We start from the raw sequence: 17,058 nt of genomic DNA, 5'->3' as shown, positions 1-17,058 counted from the left end.
ACCAGTTTAAACTTAACAAAATTTTTAAGTTTATTTGTTTTCAGAGAGAGAGAGAGTGGGGGGAGGGGAAGAGAGAGAGAGAGAGAGAGAGAGAGAGAGAGAGAGAATCCCAAGCAGGCTCTGCACCATCAGTGCAAAGCCTAATGTGGGGCTCAAACTCACGAACCCTGAGGTCCAGACCTGCGCCAAAGCCAGACACTTAACTACTGAGCCACCCAAATGCCCCTTAGTATCAACAATTTAAATTGACATTATTCAATATTATACTGAAGGTCCTAGCCAAGCAATAAGTCAAACAAACAAACAAAAGAATGGAAATAAGAATTGTATCAAAAATGAGTGGGATACTCTTTGTGTAGACCTACAGAAATTATGAGCCATAAGAGAATATTTTGAACAGTTCTATGCTAAATTTAAAAAGACAGACAATGCCAAGTGTTGGTGAGGTTGTGGAGAAACAGGGAGCTCTCAGGCATTGCTCATGAAAAATGTAACATAGCGTCACCACTTTTAAAATGCTAATATCCAGTTAACATAAAACCCAGCAATTCAACTCATAAGTATCAGTCCAAGAGAAACGATAATATATCTCCATACTAAGACTTGAACATGAATGTTCACAGCGGCATCATTCATCGGAGCCATTGACTGTACACAATTCAAATGTCCACCAACTGGTGAATAAGTCTACAAAATATGGCGGAGCCATGCAGTGAATACTATTTGGTAATGAAGAGGAATTACCATAATACAACGTGATAAACCTCTAAAACATTATGGAAAATGAAGAAGGTAACAAAATTACACACTACGTCGTTTTTTTAAGGAAGTCCATTTCTCTCCTGGTTGTGTTATATGGTTTCAATATTTCACATACGAATCGAGGGAAAAACTGGTGTATCTTTGAGGTTCTCTAGTCTCTGACCAAAGCTCTGCTGATTTCTATATGTCTCAGCAGTAGCTGTAAATGTGTATAAAAACGTAGAACCTTGGGGTGCTTGGGTGGTTCAGTCAGTTAAGCATCTGACTCTTGACTTCAGCTCAGGTCATGATCTTGCTATAGCAGGTTCCACTCAACTCACCTGCTTGGGACTCACTGTCTCCTTTCTCTTTTCTCCTCCAATGTTAGTGCTCTGTCTGTCTCTTTCTCTCTCTCTCAAAAATAAATAAACTTAAAAAATACAAAAAAACACACACTTGGATCCTCAGTTCCATCCTGTACCCAGAAATGAAAATTCTCAGGGTAAATGTGGTTGTTGCTGTTCACCTCAGCTCTGTGTTTACCACCCCCCCCCCCCCCCCGCCCCCATTATTCATCTCATTCCTTTTAGTTCTTCTTCCCTTAGTAACTCTCCAGTCTCTTTGGAGAAGATTCTCTGTTTCCATCTTTTCCACCTTTTCATGTGGGAATGCGTGTCTGCTGTCAGTCACTCCATCCCACCCAGAGATCTGACATTCATATTTGAATCTGAACTGTAAAGGGTCTACCTGTAAAATGTGAGTCTGTAGAGTTGAAGAATGAGGGAAACAGCATTCTAACAGACAAATATGATCCCATTGCTCCCTCCTCGGAAAATGTGGGTAATATCCCATTGCCCCTGGGATAAACTCTTACTTTGTATAAGAGCAGTGTTGTAAGTAGAGTTCAACATAAGTTGACCAAAACACACTAATTTGATCTGAGAATTCAAAATGACGGATGGGGCTGGGGTTTATGTCAAGTCAAACATGGCATAGATTCTGACCCTGTCATATTTTAATTGTGAGGCTTCACCCAATTAGTTTCAACTTCCTGAGTTTTCTTTTATTAATTCATCTGCACGTTTTGGATAAGTGGGTGACTCACGTATGTTTTCCCACAATACACCTATTAGATTGGCCAAAATGTGGGACACTGCCACCAATGCAGCTGATGGGGATGTGGAACAATGGGAACTCTCATTCATGGCTGGTGCGAAGGCAAATTGGCGCAGCCATTTGGGAAGACAGTTTGTCAGTTTCTTCCCAAACCATCATATTCTTACTGCACAGTCCAGCAACCTCACTCCTTGGTATTTACCCAAAGGAGTTGAAAACTTATGTCCACATAAAACACTTGCACACAGATCTTTATTCATAAAGCTTTATTCATAGCTGTCAAAATAATTGGAGGCAGCCAAGGTGTCCTTCAGTAGGTTAGAAGAGATAAACTGTGTGACATCAGACAATGGAGTATTATTCAGTGAGAAAAGAAATGAGCTATCAGGCCATGAAAAGATGTGGAAGAACATCGCAATGTCTTCCCCGTGTGCAGGCGTTCAACTTTAACACACAAGATTCTTCTTGATCTTCTCTGTCGCTAATTTGCCAGTTTCACATCTTACCAATTAGACTTTTACAAGCGCAGTGTCCAGCTTATAACCTGACACACAGGAGGGGCTCAGTAATTCATTATTGAATAAATAGATGAATTAATAGCCACAACCATATTGAAATGGTAAGGTTTTCTGCTTATTCTTTTTCACCCAGTGGCCTTTGTTATGGGTCCTCTCCTAGAATACTCTCATCCCAACACATGCCTCTTCACACTGATGATTTCCTTTCATGCTTTGTATCCCATTTTCGTTGTGTTTTCATCTAGGAAGTCTCCTCGAACCCCCAAGTCTTTGTCATATGTCCCCCAAACATGCTTTCATAGCACCCTGTGCTGCCCCTCTCTTACCATTTATAACATGGTGTTGTCATTTTCTCTCCCCTCTGTGTCTGTCAGTGGATCCTAAGCCCTGTGAAGGCAAGATCTGGGTTCCTCTCTATTCACCACTGAAGTTCCAGCAACTATCAATGTGTCTGATGTACCTTTGGGCTCAAGAAATTACTGTTGACTAATGAGTGAGGGATGGAAGGAACAAATGGAATATATTTATCCTGAAGTTGTTTTGTGTGTAAATGGAGCCACATATTTTTAAAAACACCTTTTCATAATGAGATGTTACCAAGAAGTAAACTAATTATCAGAGAAGAATAACATAAACAGCCCACAATCGTAAGATGATGAAATCTTGCTGAGAGCAGGGAGAATATCAAGGTAAGCTATTTTCCCCTTCACTGAGAATCAGAGTTTCAAATTCTTTCTCATTACACAGGCCAAGCAGATGTTAAAAGAAATTGTGGTTTCTCTAAGAGATCTAGCTAGGATTTATCAGATAAAAGTCTTTATCAGATAAAAGTAGGAAAAAATCCCTTATCTCCAGTACTATTTATTGGTTCAACATTTTATTGACTTTATTCTTCTTCCTTTATACCATTATTCATTCATTCCATATCTATTGTGCAGCAGACATTAAATCTTAGTGTAGAAACTATTTTTAGCAAGTAGTTAAGTACCCTAAGGAGAGTGACTTTATTTAATAAATAGAAATTCCTGTCAAATAATAAAATATTCATTTATTCAAGTCATTGCTCTTTCTGATGGGTTAGAAGTCTATAGTGGGTGGCATGAACAATTCAAAATGGCTCTGAAATCTGCAAGGAAATTGGAAACATGAGGTATCTTTGTTACCCCTCAGAGGTTAAATGGCCCTTTGCTTTTACCACCCCATGTATTTTTTTGCCATAATTTTATACACAACATATTACTGTCAACCCTGATGTATAAAAATGAGAGAATTACTAATAAAATATATAGGATTTTATACATAAAGAATATATATATATATATATATATATATATATATATATATATAGTTTGTAGTACAGTCCATGTTTATGCTTTATTTCTCTTGTACACATTTTTGCTCCACTAAGTGCAGTATTTATAATTCATAGTGGTTTATTTTTTCTTTATTTGGTAAGTACTCCTTGCTGAGATCATCCAAAATGTGCTTTTGATGCTTGCCTTGGTTAAATCAATGTGGGTGTCCAGGCATATTTATTTCTCCCCTGAAATAGCTTTCCTACTACACAATTTCCTAATGGCATTTTTCATCTGGTCATTTCTCAAGGTATAGATTAGAGGATTTAACATGGGAGTTATCATAGTGTAGAACACTGCCACTGCTTTATCGATAGATAAAGTAGCTGCGGGTCTCATGTACTCAAATATGCAGGGCACAAAGAACAAGACAACCGCTGTGATGTGAGAGACACAGGTGGAGAGGGCTTTGCGCCTTGCCTCCAAGCTGTGGTTCCTTAGGGAGCGCAGAATGACCACATAGGAGACCATCAAGAGGAGGAAGTTTAAGACACAGATGAAACCACTGTTGGCAGCAACAAAGAGCCCTAGAGTGTGCGTATCAGTGCAGGCAAGTTTCAGCAAAGGGTTCAGATCACACATAAAGTGGTCTATGACGTTAGGGCCACAGAAGGGTAATGGGATGATAAAGAGGATCTGTATGGTTGCATGAAGAAAGCCTCCCACCCACACCACTCCCATTAACAGGCCACATACCCGTCGATTCATGATGGTCATGTAGTGCAATGGCTTGCAGATGGCCACATAGCGGTCATAGGCCATCACCGTAAGCAGGATGACATCAGCACCTCCAAAGAAGTGTTCCCCAAAGATTTGGGTCATACATGCATTGAATAGGGTGGTCTTCTTTTCACGGAGTGAATCTACGATCAATTTGGGGTTGTTGACCGAGGAATAGCAGGCATCAATGAAGGAGAGATAGGCCAAGAAAAAGTACATGGGGGACCCCAATAATGGGCTGGCAGTGATAGTGACCAGAGTGAGCACGTTTCCTACCACAGAGACGATGTAGATGGCCAAAAACACAACAAATATGACTTTCTGCATCTTTGGATTCTCTGTGAGCCCCAGTAGAACAAACTCTGTCACATTGTTCTTCTCCATTTTTTCATATTATGTTTCATTACATTACCTGAAAAAAATCCTTTGTGATTAATGCAACTTTGAATTATTTAAGCTTCTTCATGTAGTAAATAATAAATTCTTAGATTCTACTAAGTCATGAATTCTCATGAGGTTTGTTGAGATAGAAAATAAGTTGTGAGTTCTTGGAGATTACTTACATTATCTCCAGGGTGAAGATTCTGTTGCATATAGACATGAGAAACTTTTGGAAACAAATAAGTAGAAGACCATATTTGTGCACATAATCACCCGAGAGGACAAAGCCTAACAGAAAGTAATGCATCATACACATAGTGGCAGCTATGTAAGAAAAGGGAGATGGAACATGATGTAAAGTCTATGAATGCAAAGTTAAGGAGCTTCCCCTTTATTCTTAGGAAGTGGGGAACCATTGGCACAAATTGAAAATGCAAGTGGAAAAATGAAGAGGAATTTGAGGAAGTGGGAATAAGGGATATGATTTTAGTAAAGATCTTACTGTGCCTTGGATGAAGTGGGGTGAGGTTCAGTAAGGAGACAGAAGCCAGAGACAGAAAGCCCAGTTAGGAGATTATTTATAACAGTTGACATAGGAGGAACAGGGCATTGGTGGTGGGTATGTAAGGAGAGTATACCAAAGCTGCTATAAATATAATTCATAATGCTTGTTGTCTAAATACAATAACATTACAATTGCTAACAATTTTTATATACCTCAATAACTGATTTCTATGTTCGTGGCATTGTAACAAGTGCTCTGTACATATGATCCTACTTAATATTGGTAACATCCTGTGTGGCTGGTATTATCTCATACATTTTGCGATGAGGAAACCGTCCCAGAGACTTATGTTGATGGTAATAATAACAGTAGTATTAACTAAAATTAAATGTTTAGTGGATCTAAATATTTTGTAGACATCTGTTGATATAATCCCCACTACAACTTTGTAAGATAATTACTGCTATTTTTTAAATACTTGTCTTATACATTATGTAATAGAAACATAGAGAAGTTAAAGATCCTGCCAATATCAATATTCTAATTAAGGACAGAGTCAAGATTAGTTCAGATTATATTTGTTAATTTTTTCCTTAAAATTCTTACCCGTGACCTATTTTCTTATAATTAACAACCTTGAACTAGTAATTTCCTCTTTATATGACCACAATAATTATAATTGCTTTATTACTACTTTGGAGGCAAGGGTATATAAAATAGTTTCATTAGTAGACACACACACACACACACACACACACACACACACACACTGACATGTTTAAATTCCCAATTATCAAATGTGGTATTACATTCACTGAAAAATCTTTTTATCTGGACTTCTCCCTCAGACCTAGTTCTCCCTACTATACTCCACTTCCAAAGCAAAACACCTGCAAAATGTTGAAAAGGATTGCCATGTGGTTAAGTGTTTTGGTTTGAAAATCAAAAAGACCAGATTAGAATCCTGATTCTTCTACTTGCATCTTCTTTGATCTGGACTATATTTCTAGCACGTCACATCTTTGTTTCCTCACCTATAAAGCAAGATTAGCAATATCCATCTTACAGATTTTTACGAGAATTGACTATGGAAATATATTTGAGCAGATTACCACAGTGTTGCACACACAGAGGCCTCTCATCTATTTTTCAACGTTTATGCATCTAGGATAATGGAATGGTTGACATGTTGAGTGATAATTATGCAATAATTTAATTATTCAAGCATTAAGGAAAAATAAACTCCAATTTTACTTTTAAAGAAGGCATACAGACTCCATTATCCATAGCCTTTGTTACCAAGAAGAATTCTCCACTCATGCTTGGACTAAATGGCTGATGATATATGTCATTTGTATTCATACTTCAGTCTTTTCTATGTGAGAAGAATATTTATATTTTTTTCTCTCTCATGATTAATCTAGATGATTAAACTAGATACCTCATTGCAATTGTAAGTGGTCTGGTGACAGAGAGCTGGGTTCTACAATTGGCTTAAATTCCATGAAGTTCAAAGTCTTCCTCTGTCAACTTAGGTTAATGATATTTACCAACTATCTTTTGAAGAAATGGGGTGAGGATAAAATACTCCATTAGTATGTTTGAAGAGACTGAAACAATGTTTAATACATGTGGGAATTAACAATCTTTAAGACACATCAGCAATATTGAACACTTACCTTACAGACATAGATCTTCCTGATGTTTGGAGAGTTTTGGAAATAATCCCATCTTCAAAGTAACCTTCTCTAGATAAGTAACTTTCAATATGAAAGATATGACACGCTTGGAAAGAGACTCTTCAAATAATCCCATATCAAATTATCAGTTTTTAATGAAGTGTTTTTATAAGTCAAAAGCTTCCCTTCTAGCCCAAAGCCTCAAAAAGTTTTTACAGAAGACCTGGGATTTGAATTTAGAATGGATTCTTTTGAAACACTTTGGAGAAAAGATCTACAGATGGCTTTGGTCCCATAGGCAAGAGGCAAGAAGTATGGAGGAAACACATTCAAATGGGTCATTCCAACCATAATGAATCTTGCTCTGGAAAATGTGACCAACAGAAACCATTTTCAACTTGCACTGCATGGATATTTAAAGAGGTTTCCATAAAGGTTCGAGGACCTTGTCTTGTAGCTGCTACTGTCTCTCCCAGGAATTAATTATCTCCTCAGATGGAAAGGCTTTGTGTTAAAGCCATGTTAAAGAGACATGTTTGACAAATATCCAATTTTGAATAGGGAATTGCATTCCTTGTACTTGGAACCTAACAATGTGAGAGTTCCCTTCTCTATGTGAAACTTGGTGTCTAAGAAAGCTACATGTCCTGTGAATGGAAAAATGCCATAATTCCAGTGTGGGGGCTTGTGATGTAATTAATCCATTGACTCACGTCGCATAGAGAAGTTCTGTCTCCTTGGCAATAATAAAACTTTTTTGGAACCTGCTAAGGATTGCTCGAGAGCTAGATCGATGAGGGCATAAGATCATGCAGCCACTTTAAAGTCAAGACTCCAAAAGCTGGTTTTCACATGTATCAGGAAGCTACGGAAGTGAATAAAAACTCTACAAGGCTCCCAATGAATTATCTTAGGGATTTATGGTCTGGTCAGTACAGAATACTAGGCAGCATTGAAATTGTGGCGAGACAGCAGAACACGAGTGGAGAGTCCTAGATGCTCCGCATCTTTGTCACTTGGTACTGTTAGTTTTTCCTTGGAGTCATTCTAGGACACGTGTGCTGATGTATGGCTGTGGTTTTAATTTTCTTTTCCTGATGGCTAATGATGAGAGTTTTTTTCATATTATTGACCATTTGTAACCCTTGTTTTGTCTAATTTTGTTCAAGTCCTTTGCATAATTCAAAAATAACGGTTCTGGTTTCCTCATCACTGTGACAATTGTTCTTTATATATAGTACAGGCCTTTGTCATACATATGTTATGTATATATACAAAATTTTCTCCTAGTCCATAGATTGTTCATTTAAAAAATGGTGTTATTTGAATAGCAGCAGTTTTAAAACTTTGATGAATACTAATTTTTTTCTTATGATTAATGTTTATTATTTTGTATCTAATAAATGTTGGTGTACTGCTTAGGTCAAAATGGTTTCTTCTGGAATTTCTGTGGATTTAACTATGGATATTTAACTTTGACATGTAGGTCTGTGTGTCATTTTGAGTTAATTTTTGTGCATGGTATGAGGTGAGATTGTGGTTAAGATTAATTTTTTTTCTCATGTGGATATACAATTGATCCAGTATAATTTGTGGAAAAGCTTATACTTTCCCCATTTTATTACTTGACATTTTGTAAGAAGTCACATAATTACGCCTATTTCTGGGCATTCTATTGGTTTCAGGTCTCAATGTTTACCTCTTCGTCAATACCAAACAGCATTGAACATGGAGCTTTATAACAATTCTTGAATTTATGTTTATGTGCACTGGGAAACCAAAATAGCCACTGACTCACTTTGTTGTGATATTCACTTGATTGCGGTGATCTGGACTTGAGTCAACAATACCTGAAGTATGCCTGTACTTTGCCAGGCTGTTTAAAACTTTGCCTTAGCCTTCACTTCTTGCTTTCATGAGTGGTGAATATTTTAGTGTCTTCTTGAACATTTCTCAGCCCCCATCCAGCCCTGAGCATCTACGGATGGTTTTCTAGATTCCCTGGTATATACATAGGTGGTTCTCATGGCCTTTATTCTCACACATACCTACTTTCCAAACCTCATTCTTCCTAAATTTTTCAGTCGATTTACTGCTTTCCTTATCTTATACTTTGCCTCAGGCAGTTGTAGCCAGTACATTTGCTCAAATGCTTTTGATAACATCTGTCCTGCAGGTCTTTCCAGCCCCTAGAAGTCTCTAAGGCAGATGAAACAAAATCAAGCTAGTGAGCCAGTTCTTCAGGGCGCCCCCAAACGTGCAAAACATACCATCCCAAGTTTTCGAGGTCAAGTTGTGGCACCAGCAAAGCCACAGGAGGAAGGTGGGCCATCATCCCCATGGCTGCAACTGAGCTGCGAAGTGGGAAATGCTGAGTAAGTTAAAATTCCACAATGTTTTCTTCCCAAAGCATATCAGCTTCTTTCTTCATGAATCATTCCACTGGTTGTGGTAGCTTTTAAATAGGTTTAATAGTTCCTAAACTTTGGGAAATCCTAGGCAGTGATTTAAATAGCTAAACAGACACCTAACATGTGGCCCAGACATTCCGCTGGTATTTATGCAAGAAAAACAAAAACGTATGTGCATATAAAGACTCTAACTTGGGCTATTTGTAATAGCCCAAAATTGTAAATAATCTCACAATTTACTAGTAGATGAATGAGCAAATTGTGACATAGCCAAACAACAGAATACTACACAACAAATTAAAGAAAATCTTAGTTGCTTGATATTTCATTATCTAAGACAAGTGTAAATCATGTCTATTTTAATTACATGTCTTATTGTTTATTGATGGCAAATAGACATGTATTTGAATATTGTATATTAATCTTATGGTTGGCACTTTGCAGCTCTGCTGTTTCTAAGCATATCTATAAAATTTTTGGATTTTGCATGTGAATGATCATGTCATCTGCAAATAATATCAACTTTATTTCCTCCTTCCCATTACCTGCATATCAGATTTCTGTCTTACTGCGCTGCATAATAGTGTTGAATAGAAATCGTGATAGAAATGAACATTTTGTCTCATTCTTTTTTTCTACACTTATTTGTTTATTGTGAGACAGAGAGCACAAGAAGGGGAGAGGCAGACAGAGAGGGAGAGAGAGGATCCCAAGCAGGCCCCGCGCTGCCAACATAGAGCCCAGTGTGGGGCTAGAACTCACGAACTGTGAGATCATGACCTGAGCAGAAACCAAGAATCCGATGCTTAACTGGCTGAGCCACCCAGGCGCCCCATCATTTTGTCTCATTCTTGATGTAGGCAGAATGTATCTAACTTAATCCCTTTAGGATAATGTTTTCAGAAGAGCTTTTAAGCACCATTATTTTTAGCGTCAAGAAAATTCCTTTATATCATTAATATACTTTTGAATTTAATACTGGTAAACATTTATATGATAAACATATAAGTTTATTATGTACTTTTTCTGCATCTGTTGAAATGACTATTTGGGTTTTCACTTTTAATTTCCAATTTTGTGGATATATTTATCAAATTTCTAATAATAAACGTATTATAGAATGGATAAAACTTGGTAATGGAATGTTAATTTTTATACACAGTTAAAGTAATTTAATATTTTGTTAAGACTTTTACAGTCTTAATTTCAGGAGGAAAAGCACCAGTGAACAATTGTATTTCCTTGAAACCTAGTCTTTCACAATGAATGGATGAAAGTTTGATTTTTACTCATCTATGAGAAACTCTATAAAAGAGTGGAGTAATCTATTTTGATAAAATGTTGTAAATCCATTTGTGACGGGTATTTCTTTTATGGGATTAATTTTAAAGAATTCTGTTCTTTACTAGTTATAGACTAGCCATCTTTTGTAATTCCTCTGAAGTTAGTTTGGGTATAATTTTTTGTAGAAACATCTTTGTTTGTTTGTTTGTGTATGCCTTCAAAATTATTGGCATTTAGTTGTTGATAATATTTTATATTTTTCATCTCCAGTTTTATCAGTAGTTATGTTATCCTTCATTAACATTATACATTTATCTTTTTTTATTTTATACTGATCCATATTGATAAAAGCTGAACTATTTTGAAAGGCTTTTTCCAAGATCCCACATTAAAATGTGTTGCTCTTTCTTTTGTATTTTTTGTTTCCTTTTAATTTCTACCATGATTTGCCTTATGTTTTTTCTTATTACTTTTTAAAAATTTCTTATATTTATATTTTCTTTAGTCAACATGCAGTACAATATTGGTTTCAGGAATAGAATTCAGTGGTTCATCACTTCCGTGCAGCACCCAGTGCTCATCACAGCAAGAGCCCTTTTTAATACCCATCACCCATCCAGCCCCTGTCGCACCCACCTCCCTCTACCAACTCTTAGTTTATTCTCTATCATTAAGGGTATGTGGTTTGTTTCCCTCTCTTCTCTTCCGCCCTTCCCGTATGTTTATCTGTTTTGTTTCTTAAATTCCACACGAGTGAAATAATATGGCATTTGCCTTATTACTTTTTTATGTGCTCCTGTCTTCTGAAGACAGCATCTTTTTCAGATTTTCTTTGTTTCTAATGAAAATGTTAAGGTTATAATTTTCTTCAAAAGCACCACTATCCCTGCATCCTATAAACCTGGACAGGTAGTAGGTTCCTTATAGTTTAAGTCTAGGTAGGTTTTTAATTTTCCAGTATTATTTATTTCTTAACTTGTTAGCTATTTTGCAGAATATAGGTGTAATTTCCTAATAGTATATATGTGTGTGTGTTTATATTCGGAACCACCTATATCTAAATCTAGACCTACTTATACTATTTATTGTGCTTAGAACTTTGTATTGTTTCCTTCTTTACAATATGGTGAGACGTTTAAAAATAATCTAATAACCAATTTTATGCATATTCTATCTATGCATGCAAAAATATATACTCCTTGCCAGATGTGTAATTTTACATACATTTCTACATATTTTAAGTTCTGTTGTTCAGATCTTTTAGACCCTCTGAACTTCCTGCCTTCTCTCCTCACCAATAATTGAAAAAGGAACATTGCCATCTTCCACTGTGAAGGTGGATTCATATTTTTCCTCATGTGGATTTCTCTAACCTTGTTGTGTGCATTTAGAGGCTACATTACTAAGTGCATGCATGAAGCAGGGTCTGCAGCCAGAAGACAGAGGCAACTACCATTATTTAAGGAGGGTTGCGAGAGGTTATTTTTAAGACGTGGACAATTAGAGGAAACTCACAAGGAATGTGCAAGGTCCTGGGGCTCATGGAGTTGAGTATGACTGAGTACAGTGGGGGCACAGAAGTGGCAAGCAGACCTGGAAATGAGCAATGCAGAAAAAATAAAATAAAATTAGACCTTAGATGGGCCTAGCGTGAACCAAGGGCTTCAATTTATTAAACCTGATTTACTCAAAGTAAAACAAAAATAAACTAAAATAAGGAAAATAACTAATGATGCATTGTGGCACTTTCCAAATCCTAACTGGTACCCTAATATTAGGTGATACCTGGTAACACAAAACAATGTACATGACTTCTAAGTTTCCAATGGGTGTAATTAACCATTGAGGATAATTTCAAAATCTTCACGCTAATGGCAATGATTCCATGTTGATGAATAAAATATTAATATTCTTCTATACTCTCTTTGCATATTTACCTCATTAGATGATATGAACAATTTAAAATCTATATGTGTACGTAATACATATCTCCAGGCTTTGATGAAATTATTCTAGGAGAAGGGGGAGAGAAAAATAGATGCCCAATTTACATCAGTATTACAACATTCAGAAGTATTGAATTACTAGAGATAAATGAAGTAAGCCTCAAGGTCGTCTATATGACCGCTATAATAACATGGACTGTATTTTTTAAATTATAATCACACACACATCGGATGCTGTAAAATGCCTGTGGGAGATTTCCCCTCAGGACCCTCTCATGCTTTGACTCAAGGTATTCCCAACAATGTTTTCGTGAAAGGCTCTTTGGATGGAAGATTCACAGGAGAGTTGGAGATGCTCCATGTCTGCTGTAATATAACACAGACACAGAGAGTAAAGGGAACCGCCAGAAGGATCACCTTGATATTTATATACAATATTATATATAAAAATACATATAATATATAGATAAACATGAAATCATTATGATTTCCACAAGTCTTCATTTAATACAAAATTTGATGTCATACTTAAAATTTTTAATTTCTTCTGTAATTTCATTGGTGTTTTTTGAAGTTTATTTATTTATTTTGAGAGGGTTGGGGGACAGAGAGAATCCCGAGCAGGCTCCTCACTGTTAGCACAGAGCCCGACACAGGACTCGAACTCACAAACTGGGAGATACTGATTTGAGCTGAAATCAAGAGGCAGATGCTTAAATGACTGAGCGACCCAGGCTCCCCTTCTTGGTGGCAATTTTGAGAGGGCATTCAGGAAAATGCTGGAGTGCAACTGATGAGGGTTTTAAGCCTTTATTTTCACTTAGGAGAAGACATCTAAGCATAGATGAAAAAAAGCATAAGCTTCCAAATCATACAGAAATGGTTTAGATGGAGATCTCCCCCTTAGGATTTATGTAACCTTGGATGCAAGTTCCCTTATTTGCAAAACAGGGGCAATAATACAGCAGTCCCCTTTACCCATGGTTCATGTTCCATGGTTTCGGTGACCTTCTGTCACCCACGGTCTGGAGGCAGACGATCTCCATCTGATGTACTGTGAGAAGGTCAATAGTAGCCTAACCCTACTTCCCTGTGCCTATCTCATCCACCTCACTTCCTCTCATCGTGTAGGCATTTTCTCATCTCCTATCATCACAAGAAGAAGGGTGAGTACACTAAGGGTGAGTATAGTTGATATTTTGAGAGTGAGAAGGAGAGAGAAAATGGGAAGGGAAAGGAAACAAAGAGGCACAGGGAGATTTTGCGAATTCGTTTTTTTTTTTTCCCCAGAAGATTCCCGGCACAGAGTTTATGGGAGCTGCTTGGAAGGATCTTTTTCTATACTGATCTCTATTTTTACAATTGATATTTAAGCATTGTAGGTTGAGAAGCACTGGACCATCTGTTAGATGTTGAGGCTTATGCCAATGTCGGCAAACATTCTAAACCAAAAGTTGCGTTTTCTACGGTTTTGATTCTCTAGTTCTTATTCTACAACTTTAACGAAAACCTACTCTGGGATTTCTATATGTCCTTTAACTGATCATATTCTTCCATGTAAACAAACATTCATCTTGGATATTCTCAATTTATACATAAAAGTACTTTGCTAAGCTCTATGTGGAAATCAGAACAAACTTACACCAACAGAATGTTTTTTCCTTAACCTCAATGTATGTCTAATATAAGTTCTTCAATCCGTCCCGTTGTGGCAGATACAAAATCCACAGGTAAAGGCAATCAGCTGATGAAAATGCTGGTACGTATCTTCTTATATAACCATTTGTTCCTCTTCAAACATTGTTGGGGGTACTCTTCTGTGGACCTGACAAGTTAGAATGATAAGGCCTTCTATTGTATATTCTTAAATGGACTTCCTTTTGCTCTTGGATCCAGAAGTTTTAGTTCCACGTACCAGCTGAAGGGGGAGGATCGGGGAGAATGGATTGCTCTGTGTGAACAAAAAATAGTTAACAAGACACGGGAGCCTGGATGCTCACCTTCATGATCATTAGATGAGGGATCTGTCCACTGCATCATATTGTTCCGCCGTTGGTACCGTTAAAGTAATTCCGAGACATCAATAGTCTTTTAGGCAAATCATGATTTTGCTGCGGAGGACGCTTGGTTATGGGTAAAAGGTGATGTCTCCACATATTCACTCTCTGCTCCTGGGTCTACTGCGTCTAAGTGGTTGCACTGTTCTAAACGCATCGCTAAATCTGCAGGGCATTCTTTAATCACACTGGGTTCTTCAATATGTACCAGACAACAACTACCTGTCCTCAGTGTTTCTAACATGTTAACAGCAACCTCTAAAATGTGTATTTAGAATGATTAGGAAAAAGGGAAAGCTTTTATATAACAAGAACCCCTGTTCCTGTTTTCAGATGCCCAAATAGTGTTTCCAAATACCTATTTTCTGTATCTCCATGTCCTGACTCTTGACCAAACTGCCAAGAAGGAGAGTCACTGGATTTGTTATCAATGAATTCAGGTTATTTATCTGCTACAATTAAGAACCTTGATTTTGCTTTCATGTGAAGAATATTAATTCCACTCAATGCACAGAATGTGGTGTTAGGTTGGGATTTTATAAATTATTATATATGGCATAGAGAAGGGGAGGGGATTACTTACAGTTATTTGTGTGTTAATGCTAGAGATGAAAAAAAAAACATACTGTTTAAGGAGGTGGAAAATGGACGGAAGTCCATTTGGTCAGTGGATAATGTAGCATAGGTCTCAAGAGCATACAACTTAGCATCAGATACAGGATCATATCTTAGGTTGCTACTTAACATCTGAAAGAATTGGTATTATTATCCAAACCCACCCATTTTTGTTCCCCAACTTGTCAAATGAGTATCAGAATAGTAACTATTTGGATATTATGAATTAAATGCACGCAAAATGTTTGTAAAACCACCCAGCATATAGTATGCTGTCATTAAGTATCATTTGAAATATAATAATGGCATCAAACCAGAGGGATTTAAAAGATTAAATGCAATAGTTCCTTTGTGACCTACATATTTTTCAGTGTAAATATCCTCCAAAAAAGCAAAAAGGACTCTTAAACGTGTCGTATGTTCTGTATCATTTCAGATGAATTAAATTTCTATTGTGTCCCTGGACTCACCTCAACCTCATGGAAAATCAGAACAATGTCACAGAATTTGTTTTCATGGGTCTGTGGGGAAATAAGCAAATGGAGCTCCTGTTCTTTTTCTGGTTCTTGCTCTGTTACTTGGCTGTCTTAATGGGCAACTTCATCATCTTGTTCACAATCACCTGCAGCCATCTAATCGAACAGCCGATGTATTACTTTCTCTGTCACCTTTCCCTCATGGATCTCTGCTACACCTCCACCGTGGTCCCCAGGCTACTCAGGGACTTAGGCGCCGCAAGAAAAAACATCTCCTATAACAATTGTATGACCCAGCTCTTCGCTGCCCACTTGCTGGCGGGTGTGGAGATATTCATCTTGGTGGCCATGGCTTTTGACCGCTATGTTGCCATTGTCAAGCCCCTGCACTACACGGTCCTCATGAACCGGCAGAGGTGTAACATGTTGATCTTCACGGCCTGGGCCGTGGGTTTTTGGCACTCCATTGCTCTGTTGCTCATGGTACTCAACTTACCTTTCTGTGGTCCTAATCAGATAGATCACTACATATGTGATGTGAAGCCTCTTTTGAAACTGGTGTGCAGAGACATTCGTGTTGTTAGTATCTTAGGGATTGCTAATTCAGGGATGGTGGTGGTTGTCGTTTTTCCTGTCCTGGTGGCTTCTTACATACTCATATTATATAATCTTAGGACCCGCTCCTCCGCAGGGCGACGCAAAGCTCTCTCCACCTGCAGCTCTCACATAATGGTGGTGGTTTTATTCTTTGTGCCTTGTATCTATATCTATGTTCTACCTGCGGGGAGCGAGAACAAGGATAAGGAAATCTCCGTGTTTTACACGGTGATTGCCCCCATGCTGAATCCTCTCATCTATACCCTGAGAAACACGGAGATGCGAATCGCCATGCAGAAGGTGTGGTCTAAAATGGCACATTCAAATTTCCAGTAAAGGTGGTATTAACTGCACTTCCAACTTTGTGTCCCCAGAGCATATTATTTCAGGTGTTATAGAAAACATGTAACTTTTGGGGGGAAGCTGGACCAAATGGCCTCTAACATAGAAGAGCCAAAGAAAGAAGTCACTGCAGTTCAGATTGTAGTCCGCACTCTAAACTTTCCAACTGGTTCCAGATATGGTTGCATGGGTTTGAGGAATGCTAGAAATGCCTTTCTGAAACACAGGCCCAATCATATCTCTACTCTCTCCAAAGATATGCAAAGAACCCTATATTCCTTGGAACAAAATCCAAACCTTTCGCTGTTTGTGAAA

The 17,058-nt window shown here is 37.6% G+C and overlaps 2 protein-coding genes across 3 annotated transcripts; one reads left to right on the top strand and one right to left on the bottom strand.

The window, feature by feature from the left end:
- Positions 1-3,907: 3,907 nt before the first annotated feature.
- LOC128776089 (olfactory receptor 4C46-like) lies at positions 3,908-10,052 on the bottom strand. 2 transcript variants are annotated; one of them, XM_053899207.1, is made up of 2 exons: positions 10,041-10,052; positions 3,908-4,825 (listed from the first exon to the last, which is right to left on the bottom strand). In XM_053899207.1, exons 1-2 carry the CDS (start codon positions 10,050-10,052, stop codon positions 3,908-3,910), a joined length of 930 nt encoding a protein of 309 aa, XP_053755182.1. The 2 variants fall into 2 exon arrangements, with proteins under 2 accessions (XP_053755182.1, XP_053755183.1); XM_053899208.1 differs by lacking the exon at positions 10,041-10,052 and having other exon boundaries at positions 3,908-4,834.
- Positions 10,053-15,807: 5,755 nt separating this feature from the next.
- Positions 15,808-16,737, top strand: LOC128776088 (olfactory receptor 4P4-like). Its single transcript, XM_053899206.1, has one exon. It carries the CDS (start codon positions 15,808-15,810, stop codon positions 16,735-16,737), a length of 930 nt encoding a protein of 309 aa, XP_053755181.1.
- The last annotated feature ends 321 nt before the right edge of the window (positions 16,738-17,058 follow it).

Source organism: Panthera pardus, unplaced genomic scaffold (assembly GCF_024362965.1).
Source record: "Panthera pardus isolate Hobbes unplaced genomic scaffold, ASM2436296v1 HiC_scaffold_12, whole genome shotgun sequence".
Taxonomy (NCBI): domain Eukaryota; kingdom Metazoa; phylum Chordata; class Mammalia; order Carnivora; family Felidae; genus Panthera; species Panthera pardus.
The sequence above is the reverse complement of the archived record's forward strand: the minus strand, read 5'-3'. Positions and strand labels throughout refer to the sequence as shown.

Excerpts from the sequence above, each read along its gene's own strand:
- LOC128776088 (XM_053899206.1), top strand. The coding sequence starts at position 15,808 with ATGGAAAATCAGAACAATGTCACAGAATTTGTTTTCATGGGTCTGTGG.